Source organism: Trichosurus vulpecula, chromosome 1 (genome assembly GCF_011100635.1).
Source record: "Trichosurus vulpecula isolate mTriVul1 chromosome 1, mTriVul1.pri, whole genome shotgun sequence".
NCBI classification, from domain to species: Eukaryota; Metazoa; Chordata; class Mammalia; order Diprotodontia; family Phalangeridae; genus Trichosurus; species Trichosurus vulpecula.
This window is the reverse complement of record NC_050573.1, coordinates 84,959,570-84,972,684: the sequence shown is the minus strand read 5'-3', so window position 1 is coordinate 84,972,684 and position 13,115 is coordinate 84,959,570. Positions and strand designations below refer to the sequence as shown.

General features: G+C 44.8%; 1 protein-coding gene across 2 annotated transcripts in view; it reads right to left on the bottom strand.

Annotated features, from left to right (window-relative positions):
- Positions 1 to 226: 226 nt before the first annotated feature.
- The window catches only part of ZC3H3 (zinc finger CCCH-type containing 3), a 525,055-nt gene continuing 512,166 nt past the window's right edge, over positions 227 to 13,115 (bottom strand). For both annotated transcript variants that reach the window (XM_036767808.1, XM_036767816.1), the window contains one exon: positions 227 to 1,457. In XM_036767808.1, the coding sequence (XP_036623703.1) occupies positions 1,426 to 1,457 (32 nt within the window). In that variant the 3' untranslated portion in view covers positions 227 to 1,425. The remainder of the gene's footprint in view (positions 1,458 to 13,115) is intronic.

Here is a 13,115-nt window from a genome sequence, read left to right as displayed (position 1 = left end):
CGCAACTCTTCCTGAAACATAGAGTCAGTGTATGTCTGAGGCCATGACTGTTGTGTCCCTCACGGTGATGCTCCCTAAATCTTTGTGTGACTGTGCATGAATTTCTCCATGTGATCTTTTCTTTAAATGTTTGTCCATGTGTGCTAGAATCAGGGGTGACAGTGTACTCCTAGCCCTCCCTGCAGAAGACAGGGTGGTATTTGCAGCGAGATCCAAGACCAGTGGATAAGACACAGGAACTTTTATTGCTGAACATAAAACGCCAAAAAGAGGCCAGGGTGGCTAGGCCAGCAGTAGGACCACGGTGGTGGTGATGGGCAGGGGGATGGGGACACATTGGTGGCTTCCCCCTCTCTTGGGGGCTATACTCCATGGAGCCACTTGGAGGGGATCAAGGTATCTTGGTTACATCTTTCAGAGCCACAGAGCAGATCACATTCACACATATACAAGCAGGTGAAGAAAAGAGGCCACAGGAGGAGAAGGGGGGAAGGATGAGGAAAGGGGAAGTAGGGAGATCAGAAGGAGACATCAGAGGAAGAAAGGAGAGAGATGGGGACTGGGGTGGGGGCAAGAGCCAGAAAGGAGAGTAGAGAGAAGGGGAGAAGTGTCAGGCCCACAACCCTAGAGGAGGGGAGGAAGGAGTTCTGTGCTGCTGCTGGGTCACTAACCCAGGGCTGAGAGCCCTGCTGCTCACATGGCTACCTACTGCACTTGTGGCGGGGAGTTTGGGAGTGGTGGGGAAGGAGAGAAAAGCTTCCTCCACCCATGGGGAGCCCTGGGGACTTCTCTGTTGCTATGCAATCTAATATACTAGGAAAGAGCACCTCCATCCCCAGAAAGCTCCATGTCCACCTTCTCCTTACCCTGTGCCCAATGTGAGGAAGGCCCATCTGGAGCACGCCACCTAAAAGGAATTGGGTCCCCAAACTCTATTCACAGCTGATAGGCTGGAGAGAACTGGGGCTCTGGGGGATGGGGTGAGGGGTCTTGGAACAGGGGAAGGGAGGTATGCTGTTGGGTGGCCTTGATACCTACTTCAGGGGCATGGCTGTGCTGACCTGTGCCCTGAGACCAGACTTGGGGTAAGGAAGGGAATGAGGATAACGTATGTGAAGAAAAAGTGAGGAAGGGGAAGTGGGAGAAGAGAAGGCCCTGGTCACTCTTTAAATAAGAAAAGGCTAAAAGTCAAGTGGGGAAAATGCCTGCCAGCTCCTTGAGGGAGTAGGGGAGACGGTGGCCCAGCGAGCACTGGCAGGGCGGAGACCCTGGCCCCGACCCCTCTTTTGGCAGTGGCAGCAGCAGCGGCAGCGGCATCGACAGCAGTTTCTGGCCCTTGGGGCCTTGAGGTAGGCGCCAGTCTGGGGCCGGGCTGCTGGGCTTCCTGAGGGGCGCTGCCGCCTCGTGGGCCGGGCCCTGGGCACCTCAGAGTCGAGGCTTGATCTGCAGCGGCTTCCCTGAGGGAAGAAGGCAAGAGAAGAGAAGGTCTGGAGTCAGAACAGGTTTAGATCCTTGAAGGTTCTCCGGATGCCCCTACTCAGTCCCACCACCCTTGTCTTCCATCTCCCAATCCAGCCATTCCCTGAGCTCCCCCTCAAACTGCCAAACCCAACTCAGCTCCCCATACCCTTCTCCACCAGGAAGTCCTCTCCGTTCGCATCATGGCTCAGTGTGGATGTGACCTCCCGTATTTTGTTCATTCACAATCATAGTGTTTTGTGGAAAGCATCATAGGACTATTTCTTGTCTACCTGCTACTCCTACTTGAGAATATAGGCTCCTGGGGGAGAAGGTGAGGGATGGGGACAGGGGCCATGTCTCCTCCCTCAGATCAGAGGCATCGCAAATACCACATATCCACTACCAGGACTGTCACAGCAGAATGGAAGACCCTGAAGGATTTACCTAACTGCAAGAAAAGAGCTGGAAGGAACTTTAAGAAGTCCTGCATCGCCATACCACTCTGAGCAAGGAAATGCTCTATCTTGTCCTGAAAGTTCTTAGATGGTCAACATTCAGCAACCTTGTCCTAGTAATCATCAGGATCCTGATGTCTAACCTAAATTCTTGGCCTTATCATTTGCATTGGTCGTTGGGAACATCTCCATGTTGCCAAGTACTAAAAAGACAGACAGATGTGATTGCTGAGACACTGGCATATGAAAGATCATGGAGAATGGGGAATGCTGCAGGAATGGAGAAGGGGAAATGTGGTCCAGATTTTAAAAAAAGACAGGCAGAAGATGACAATGGAAAGCTTGGCTCTAATTCCTGGAAAAACTCTAAACATATTATTAAAGAGATGGCTAGTGAACATTTAGAAAAGGAAGCGATAATCACAAAGAGGTATCATTGGCTTTAGCAAGGTCAGGTCATATTAAATTTACATCCTTTACTTTCTGACAGGGTCACTAAACAGGCAGAGCAGGGAAAGTGTGTGGATATAGTTTAACAGGATTTCTACAAAGCATCTGATAAAATACCTCATGCCAGTGTTGTGTAGAAGATGAATAAACGTGGGCTGCATGGAGTACAACTGGATGGATGAATGGCTAGACTCAAAGGCTCATCATTCGGAGCTCAATGCCAACTTGGAAGGAGATTTCCCATGCAGATATCCTGCTCTGGGTGTCTGTGTTTGGCCCTGTGTTTTTAAATTAACACTGGATCACAGAATCATAGCTTTGGAGCTACAAGGTAACGTGCAGCCAACTAATCCAACCCTCTTCATTTTACAGACAACCAAACTAAAAACCTGAAAGGTTGTGACTTGCCTAAGGTCATACACAGAGTGAAGGAGGAAAATATTTGAGCCCAGGTCCTCAGAGTAGACTGGATTTTTAATAAATGACTTAGGCAAAGACATGATCCTTATCAAATCTGCAAATTATACAAACTGGGGAGAGTCAGCTAGCACAATGGATGGCAATCAGGATTCAAAAAGATTATGAAAGTTTAGAACAAAAAAAAAGTCACCAGGTAGAATCAAAGCAGATGAAATTTAACGGGGAATAAAAGTAAAGTCTTATGCTTGGGTTAAAAAATCATCTTCATAAATATAGGATTGGATAGGTGGCTGTTTTAAAAAGGATTTTGGGGGAGTTAGTACATACAAGTTAAAAAATTACTCCAGTGTCATATAGCAGCTAAAAAACCTAACATGATCATAGGCTGCAGTACAAAAAGCGGCATTGCTTAAGGAAGGACAGGTACATGAATACGTTTCTGGTGGAATTATGGATTGATCCAGTCACTTGGAAATGCTAAGAAAGTGGTTAAAATATCCATAGCTTTTATCCCAGAGATCCCACTGCTAGGCCCCCAGGGGGGTCAAAGACAGAAAAAAAGGTTCCATATTACATCAGATTCATAACAGAAGTGGTGGCAAAAATATGGAAATAAACTAAATGCCCATAACCTGGAAAACTGTTAAAAAATGTGACAAATGAATGTAACTGTATATTACTTTCTCCTAAGAACCGATGAATATTTAGAATTAAGTATCAGAAGACATCGGTCGAGTGAAGTAAGTGAGACCAGGAAAACAATATACACAATTGCTGCAGTGGTGTAATGGGAAGAACTGAGTGTTTTGGAATGACAGTCACCAAGATCAGCCCTGGAGAAGAGTTGAGAAAATGCATCTCCTCTCTTTTTCTGCAGAGGTGGGGTGACTATGAGTGTGTGGATTATTGCATATGCTGTCATATTCAGTCAGTTTGTTGGCTGGTTTTACTGATTTTTTTCTTCTTTACTTTTTGTTACAAAGCATAGACTGTTAGGTGGGGGTGGGGTTGGGAGGGAGGCTATACTTGGAAATGAAGGTGATATAAAACACAAAGAATATTGAATTTTTTAAGTGTTTAAAAAAGAGCATAGTTTCCAAGATTAAGAAGAAGAGTTCCACCACTATACACTGTGGTCAGTTCTGGTCCCTGTACATTAGGAAGGCCACTAAAAGGATACCAGGATAGGAAAGGTCCTCAAGTCCATGGCATATAAGGATTGCCTAAAAGAGCAAGGGATGTTTAAGCGGAACAGGATAGATTAGACTTGTTCTATTTGGCTCCAGGATTCAGAACTAGGAACAATGTAGAAATGGCAGAGAAACAAAGTTAGGCTCAATGCTGGGATCAGCAGAGCCACCCCAGAGTAGAAGGGCTGCCACAGGAGGAAGTGAGTGTCAACCTCTCACTGGAAGTCTTTAGGCAAAGGCAAGATACTATTTGTTAGGTCATAGTAGGAATATTTTTTGGTGGAGAGAGGTGTTATTTGAGTTAAACTAAACTGCCGAGAGACCTTCCAGCTCTGAAATTCTGTGACTGCACACCAAAGGTCTGTGGGGAATGGAAGATCTGGAGGAGGTGGACTGGGATGAGAAGACTGGAAACTATTCTATATGAGGACTGGTTGAAGGAATTGGTATATTTAACTTGGAGGAGCAAAGACTCAGGGAATAGGAGAAAGGACAGCACATGATAGATTCTCTTTAATCATTTAAAGGGACTGTCATGTGGAAGAGGGATTAGACTCATTCTACTAGGCCCTAGAAGGCAAAATCAGGAACAAGTGGGGCAAGTAGATTTTAGCTTGCTAAGTAGAAAAACATTCAAATAATCAGAGTGGATCCCAAAGCCAACTTCCTTGTCACTGAATGCCTTCTAAGCAGCAGCTGGACTGCCATTCATGTTGAAGCAGGATTTCTGCTAAGGTATGGTTCTGATAGCTAAGATCCTAATCTAAGATCCTAGGATTCTATAAGGGAAGCAGGTTTCCAGGTTTCTCTTTCCCTGGGAGAGCGGGCCCCTTCCCCATTACTCTCTGTAATGCTTGCTCCCTTGCTTGGCATCCTTGGAATTCTGTGGATGACGCTCTCCTCCCTGCCCCTCTGCCTACACCGATCATGTTACCCTGTTCCCAAGCTGGCCTGGCCTGGGACTTCCAGCTGTACATTCTTGTCCTCCACCCCCTACCCCCAGCTGAAGATGGGGAGATCAGGGGTGTGGTTGTAAACAAGCCTCCCTCCCCCCACCTTCACAGTCCTTGTCCAGGCTCCAGAAACAGAGGGAGAAATCAAACTCAGGAGAGATGAGGTAGGGATGGGAGCATGGGGAGAGGGCTGGAGACACACAGGGTGGTCCCTACATTGGTGGTCTGAACCCTCAGTGAGCAAAATTGGGCATTGTGGATTACCGCTAGATGGGGATAAGATATGATCTCTCCCTTCAGGGAGCCTCAGGTCTGTGGCGCAGACAAGACTCATGACACATAAAACAGTGCTGATAATCTCATGTCTGCCCAGATTATTTTCCTCTTGTGGACTCAGGGAACCACTCTCAGTCATTCAACTAATTGCTCAATGAAACAGACTCGAGTGTTCAATGAAGCTATGCCTCAGAGGAGACAGAGAGGGTAGAGTCCCTGCGAAGCTCCTAGCTGTTTTCTGGACTCAATATACCCCCTCCAAGCCCTGGGCAGGCTTTCTCCCCAGGCTTAGAATGCACTTCCTCCTCACTTTAAGAGTCTGTGATTTTCTCCAAATCCCCCCTTCGGGGCTTCACTTTGTCACTCTGGAATTTACTTTGTCTTTACTTTTCAGTGCACATGTTGTATCCACCTGGTAGAATATAAGCTCTCTCAGAACAAAAACGACTTCATTTTAGTCTATCTCCAGCATGTGGCATGGGCATTAATCAATGCTTGTTAGATGGATTAGACTGGCATCCAACAATTTCAATAAATTACTCTGGTGAGGTCAGGCACCAGGTCAAGTCCTAATGTATTCCTCCAGACAATGGTTCATAGGTACTGGCAAAAAAAAAAGGGCTTCTGAGGAAGCAGAAACTCAGAAAGGCAGGAGACGAGGCAGTGTCCATTCTATACAGAGGTCCCATCTTTTTAAAGACCCTGCCTTCCTGGCCCCTCTAAGCTCTTGGCATATGGCTCTTTCTTTATCTCTCCCCCTGACACTGGCTTGTGCCAGGTTTCTAGGAGACTGTATCTCCCTGCCAAGTTTTCTTGTTCCTCCTCCTACCCCTTTCTCCTTTTGGAGAGAGATTACATTTTTCAAATGGGTTTTTCTAGTGATTAAGAGAAAGAATGAGAACTCTAATAATGTACATACAGAGACCAGTCCAGTTACACAGCTTGGAATCTTCTCCAAGGAACTCTCTAGAGGCGAGCAGAGTTTCCCAGGCTGACCACAGGATTATAGGATTCAGAGGCAGGAGGGAGCACCTGGAGCCAGCTCCCTGCTTCAAACCACTCCCACATTCCTCCTTCTTACAGCCCCAACTTCTGCCCCCTTCAGGTGGTTCCATCATACCTCTAAACTCCACCTATGTGGCAGTAACAACTGCTTACATTCCTATAGTGCTTTAAGGCTTATAAAATGCTTTTCCCAGTACAGCTTTCCAAGATGAGGAAACTGAGCATGCTTATGCCTGGGCAGCCAATGCTTTGGTGATGGTCCTTGTCATGCTTTAGGCAGGCCTTTCTATGACAAGCTTGGTAGGCCCATCCTCAAAGTCTTTCCAGCTTCGTGGGGCCTGTTACACTTGCACTCTGCTGGCACAGTCTTCAGAAGTCTGGTGTTTTCTCTACACCATGGTGAGGCATCAACAGAAGAGTACTTTAGTGGAGTCATAGACATTGTCACAATCATATAAAATTTTCATAAGCAATAAGGGAAGGGCCCAATTCCCTTGAGGCCTAAGGGAAAGGCTCTCTATGCAATATGGTCAGTGAGGCTGGGAGGGAGGACTGGAAAATGGGTGGGCTGGGTCAGGGAATATCTCCAAGGAAGAGATGAAAACAGAACCAGCTTTGTGAAGAGGAAAGGGAAAGTGTAAGGACTAGTGGGGGGGCATCTTGGGGATGGCTGTGTGAAATACTGGAATGCAGTAAATGTTTGACTCCCATTCTAGTTCAGAAACTCATTAGATCTCCCCCGAACCACTGAAACAGTCTCCTAACAAATTAGTCTCCCTTTTCCAACTCTTTCATTTTGCAGATAAAGAAAATGAGGCCCAGAGAGGTTAAGGGACTCACCCAAGGTCATGAAGCTAGTAAATGTCAGGGCTGAGACTCAAACCCATTTCCTAATCCAGTGCTCCTTTCTATTACATGACTGCCTTACTCAACCATAACTCCTGTGGCATGTTTTTCTAATTCATTCCCCAGTCAGGCTGTCCTTCTCTTTCTCATTTTGTCAGTGCCCTTTCTAAAACATGTTTCTTAAAACTAGATACAAAACTCTGGATTCATCTGGTCACAGCTGAATCAGTAGTGATGTCATATCCCTATCCCTAGATCCTACCCCTATTAATGCAGTCAAAGGTAGCATCAGCTTTCCATGGAAGTGGAATAACTCATTCCACAAGGCTGCCAGAGAAATAAGGCATTACTGCCTTTGATTTTTCATGTCTTGCCTCCAAAAACAGATTACAAATTCCTTGAAGGCGGAGACCATGTCTTGTACTCTCTGAGCTACTGTGAGAAGCAGCATGGTGTAACAGATCAAGAACTGGCCTCAGAGTCAGAAAGGCTTGGTTTTAAGTGTACACACACACACACACACACACACACACACACACACACACAAACTATGTGATAACGGGCAAGAAACTTAAGTCTTTCATTCCCCCAGGAAATTCTCAAAGACTACATAAGGCCTGATCTATGTTGAAAGGAGATTCCTCATCAGTCCTCTATACTGGCATCACAGATACAGATCCAAACAAAATAAAACAAAACAACATGAATGAGACTGTCTGTAAAACTTTGTGACTGCTATAGAAATATCAGCTGCTGTAGTTATAAGGCCCAGGCTATCAGTATGGCATTCGAGGCCCTTATGAACTGGTCCCAACTTCCCTTTTCAGCCTTGACTTTAAGTGGATTCTAGCTTTAAGCCTTTCTACAACTAGCCATGCTCCAGATGCATCCCATGCTCCCCTTCTACCACGAACTTGCTGTTCCCTAGGTCCAGAAGACCTTTGCTGCCACCTCCATATGTTCCAATTCTTTTGCATCTGCTCTTTGAGGTGCAGCTCCAGTGCTTCCTCTTGGCCAAGAAGCCTTCACTGCCCTCCCCGTCAGAAGTCATCTTTCCTTCTTCTGACCTCTGAGAGTACTTTGTGTCTTATCTAAGAAGAAAATGGACCTGAAGAGGTAGAGGGGGATTTTGGCTTGTTTCAAGAGGCTGGAGGGCTGAAGAATGTCAGAGAGGAGAAAGAGAGGAAGGAAGGATCACTGAACACTTGGAGGGTTTTTTTTTTAAAGAAGACACAGGAGGCTCTTCCTGAAGAGCAGGAGACTCTGAAGAGAAAGCAATTGATTACTTGCCAAGCTAATATGTTGTGGAGCTACCAGCACTGTCAGGTGAGAAGAGTTAGAAGAGATGAGTAGTGGCATTTGGTGACTTCCTGCTGAGGGGAACTGAGGAAGCTCCTGTTCACAAGAAAACAACCTCAGAGAAGTCTTCTTCCCAGGGCATGTACTCAAGATATGACAGAGAATTTCTGAGTCTTGCCAAATCAGATTAGTATTGCTTAGTAATGGCCATTCAGCTGGATATGGAATTTGGAATTTTGGACAGTGGTTTAAAATATAGGAGTGGCAGTTTCCTGGATAAGGAAGGTGTGTACCTAAAAAGGGTTGGTGAGACTATATTTACACAGAGAATTATAAATCTAATCAAAAGGGAATTAAAAGGAAAAGACTGTTCCTGTACATCTACCAAGCCAGACGTTATAAAGAACAGCTACAATGTAGGAAGAATAGCAGTAGAGATCCAAGATATTCATAGCAGACAATATGCAAGAAAGAAGCCAGCAATGAAACACATGGTCTCAGGTGTTTCTATACAACTACACAAAGTATGAGTGACATGTAAAATGAGGTAGAGATTCTAATGTAAGGAGATAAATTTGACCCTCTAAGTATCACCCAGACCTTATGGGATAAGATCCATGATTGGAATATGGTTCCGAAAGATGACACCTTATTCAGTAAGAATGGGGTATATATTCAAAGGAAACAGGGTAAGGGGTAGTGTTTTACATTAAGAAGATGAGAAAGTGCAGGATTTGGATGGGTGAAACATGGCGAGATCATCTGAGTAAAGATCAACAAAGGCAGAAACAGCAATCATCAAAACAATCTGGTATTGGCTAAGAAATAGAGCGGGGCGGGGGGGGGGGGGTCACTGGAATAAATTAGGTATACAGTACACAATAGAAATTAACCAGAAGCAATATTGTGATCAGAGTATAACACAAAGTACCTGATTAGAAGAGAAAAAGATGAGGAGTTAAGGGAACAGATCACAAATCCAGCAGAGAAACCTGACAGGAGAGTGATGGGAGACTTCAATTATCCAGAAATCTAGATCTCCTTCTGCCCAAAGCAGAGGGACTGACTAGCTAGCTAAATTCCCAGAAAAAGTTGTCTATCCTTGTTTTCTCCACTTCTCCTCCTCTCAACAATTTCTTAAGAACTTTTACTCTGGCTTCCAATCTCCTCATGTAATTGAAATTTCAAAGTTAGCAACAATCTTTTAAATGCCAAAATCCCATGACCTCTTCTCAATCTTCATCCGTCTTGACCTCTCTGTGGCATCTGACAATACTGACCAACCTCATTCTCCTGGATACTCTCCTCTCTGGATCTTCATGATATGGTTATCTATTCTGACCACTCCTCAGTCTTGTTTGCTGGAACAAAATCTGTGGTTCATCCCCCACCTCTGCGTATAGCCCAAAGTTCTGTCCTAGGCCTTCCCTCTTTACACGCACTTTCTTGGTGACCTCATCAGCTATCATGAATTCAGTTACTACATCCCACCGGCCTCAAAGGCTTCTTCTAGCTCTAAATCTCTGGTTCTATTAATTTCAGATCTATCTATTCGGTTCTTGCCTTTCTCCTGAGCTCCAGTCTTACCTCATCAATTGCCCATTGGACATTTCAAATCGGAACTCAACATGCCCAAAAGAGTGCTCATTACTTCCCTCCAACTCACTTCCTCCTAATCTTTGCCATTTTTGTTGATGGCACCATCATCCTTATGGTCATCCAGCTTAGCAACCCTAGAGTCATCCTTGATTCTTCCTTCTCCCATATTCCTCTTCCCATATCTAATCACTTCCACGTTTTATTCAACCATACCCTATACTTTAATTTTGAATCCCTTGTCAAATCTTGCCAAAACCAGCCCTGGTTTACTCTCATCACCAGCATTTTCTACTCCTACTTACGTGCTGCTGAAGAAAGTAAAGTAATGGTGTTGACTGGGACCACAAGAAATTCATGCCATCTAATCACAACTGGAACCACACTTCTGTAAGGCAACTGGTCCTTTTATTTTTCATTGACTCCTCCTACACAAACTTCTCATCTCCTTTTCAGCATAGAAGCAAGGACATGTGTCACAAAATGTATTTTCTTCTCTATTCCGTATCTCCAAAGTCCTCTTCATCACTCCTAGCCCATTCTTTCCTCCTTTGCTTAAGTCTTTAGGAAAGAGGTGGCCCTTCTTGCCAATGCCAACGCTCCTGACTTGTATTCTTCTCTCTTCTGAGAGCCCACTCCCTTGATTATTCCCTCTTTACCTTACTGTCGATCTCGCCTCTTCTTGCTACCTACAAACACTGTTAGGTCCCTCTTACCTTTAAAAAACCTGCGCCTGACCCTTCCACTCCCTGAAGCTCTCATCCTGTTTCTCTTTTCTCTTTCACAGCCAAACTTCTAGAAAGGGTCATCTATACACTAAACAACCCCAGTTACAGAACAATTTACAAAGTAAGTTTAATCTCACCTAGAAAGAGGGTTAAATCTGTTTGGCTTTAGAGGGCATAGCTAGGATCAATGAGCAGAAGCACAAAGAGGCAAATTTAAGCTCATTGTAAGGGAAAGCTTCCTTGCAATCTGAACTCTCCAAAGGTAAAATGAACTGCCTTTCAAAGCAGTGGGTTCCCTGTCATTGGAGGCTTTCAAGATAATCTACAACTACTTGTTGGTTACACGGTAGAGGTCTTTCTTCAGCTCTGTTTTGGACAAGGTGGCTGCTGAAGCTGCTTTCTACTCTGAAATTCCATAAACTGTTCAACTTAAGTTGCTTTTTCCAAGAATACCAATGACCTTTTGGTGGCTAAATCTGATGACTTTCAATACTCATCCTCTTGATCTTTCTGCAACTTTTGACACTTATGACCACTCCCTCTCTTCCTGGATACCCTCTCTTCTCTCAGCTTTTAAGGTGCTGCTTTCTCCTAGTTCTCCTGACTACTCTTTTTGAATGATTAATTCATTTATTAGCATTTATTACGTGCTTACTTTGTGCAAAATAATGTGTTAAGGGAAGGGGATACAAATAGAAGAGCAAGATCTCAAGAAGCTCACATTCCAACAGAGGAAGCAACACATACTGGAAAATTTCAGCTACAAGTTAGATGGAAAGGTCCTATGGATCTTAGGGTACAGTAGCAAATTGAATGGTAACGTTCCTTCATTCGTGTCACTTTCACTTACAAAATCACATCAGTTTGATGCTGAACCATCTGACAGTGCCAAGGACTTTGGTGACAAGAACTTTTGTTTTGGGGGGGTCTTCAAAATATGTTGTAGCCCCTGCAGAAGTTGCCAGGCTATGTCTCCACAGGGGTTGCTTCTAAGGATGATGGCTGCAAACACTGGACTGGAAACAATGCTATTCCAAAGGTTCTTGGGTTTAGGGACCTGGGCTGTCTCCATCAGCATTTGAGGAGAAATGATGGTCCGACTGGTCTGTCTTTCCCTCAGGGTGTTTTGCTGCTTCAGCTAGGCTGCCTAGTTGATTGACACTAGGTGCTTCACCATGGCTGGCAGTAGGACTGGTGGCCTGGGGGAGGGGTGATGCTGCCTCTCCTACAACATACTTCTCTTTCTCCTTTGCTGGTATCCTATCCCATTACTCTGAGTGTCTCCCAGCATCTGTCCTGGATACTCTTTTTTTCTCTATATACTTTCTCACTTGTTAATCTCATCAATTTCCATTGGCTCAACTATGGTCTTTATGTAGATAATTCCTAGGTCTATTTATGCAACCTCATTCTCTCTCCGGAGCTCCAGGCCTTCGTCAATTATGACTGAACCAACAGGTACCTCAAATTCAAATTCCCCCCACCCATAAATTCTCTGGCTTGGTCAAATTGCCTTGTAGTTGTCCTTCACACACATCTCCCCTCCCTGCCTGCACTGGCCTTCCTCTATGCCTACTAGGACCTCCTCCCCAATCTCACCATTTTAGTATGTCTACTTTTCTTCAGAACTCAGCTCAAGAGTGACTTTGTTTATGAAGGCTGTCCAGATCCCTCCCACTAGGTGTCTTCACCTCCAAAGTTCCCTTCATATATTTTGTACATGCACACGTATCTATCTACAGATAGACACGTTCATACATAAATGCCTCTCCTGACAGATCTCAGCTCCCCAAGGGCAAGTACTCTTTCATTTTATCTTTGTATTCCCAGGGCCTAGCAGAATGTCAGGCACAAAGGAGGTATGTAATAAATGCTTGCTGACTGACTGAGGTATTCTTGGGATCTGTGCTCGGCCCTGACCAGTTTACTATTTTTGTCAATGTTTTGGATAAAGGCATAAATAGCATGTTTATCAAATCTGCATATGACATAAAGCTAGGAGGAATAGCTAGTACAACGGGTCAGCATTCAAAAGGATCTTCCTAGGCTAGAATCCTGGGCCGGATCTAGTAACAAAGACTTCTGGAAGTTCCTTGGGCAGAGGGATGGCTTCATTTTGGCTTTGCACCCCCAGTGCTGATCACACAGTTTGTTGTTGTTCACTTGTTTTCTAGTCATGTCTAAATTTTTGTGATCCCATTTGGGGTTTTCTTGGCAAAGATACTTGAGTGGTTTGCCATTTCTCCAGCTCATCTTTACAGATGAGGAAACAGAGGCAAACAGGGTAAAGTGACTTGCCCAAGGTCACACAGCTAGCAAGTGTCTGGGGCCAGACTTGAACTCAGGTCCAGGCCCAACACTCTATCCACCGTACCACTTAGCAAATCACACAAAAGGCACTTACAACTGCCTGCTGAACTAAATTGGAATCAAGTG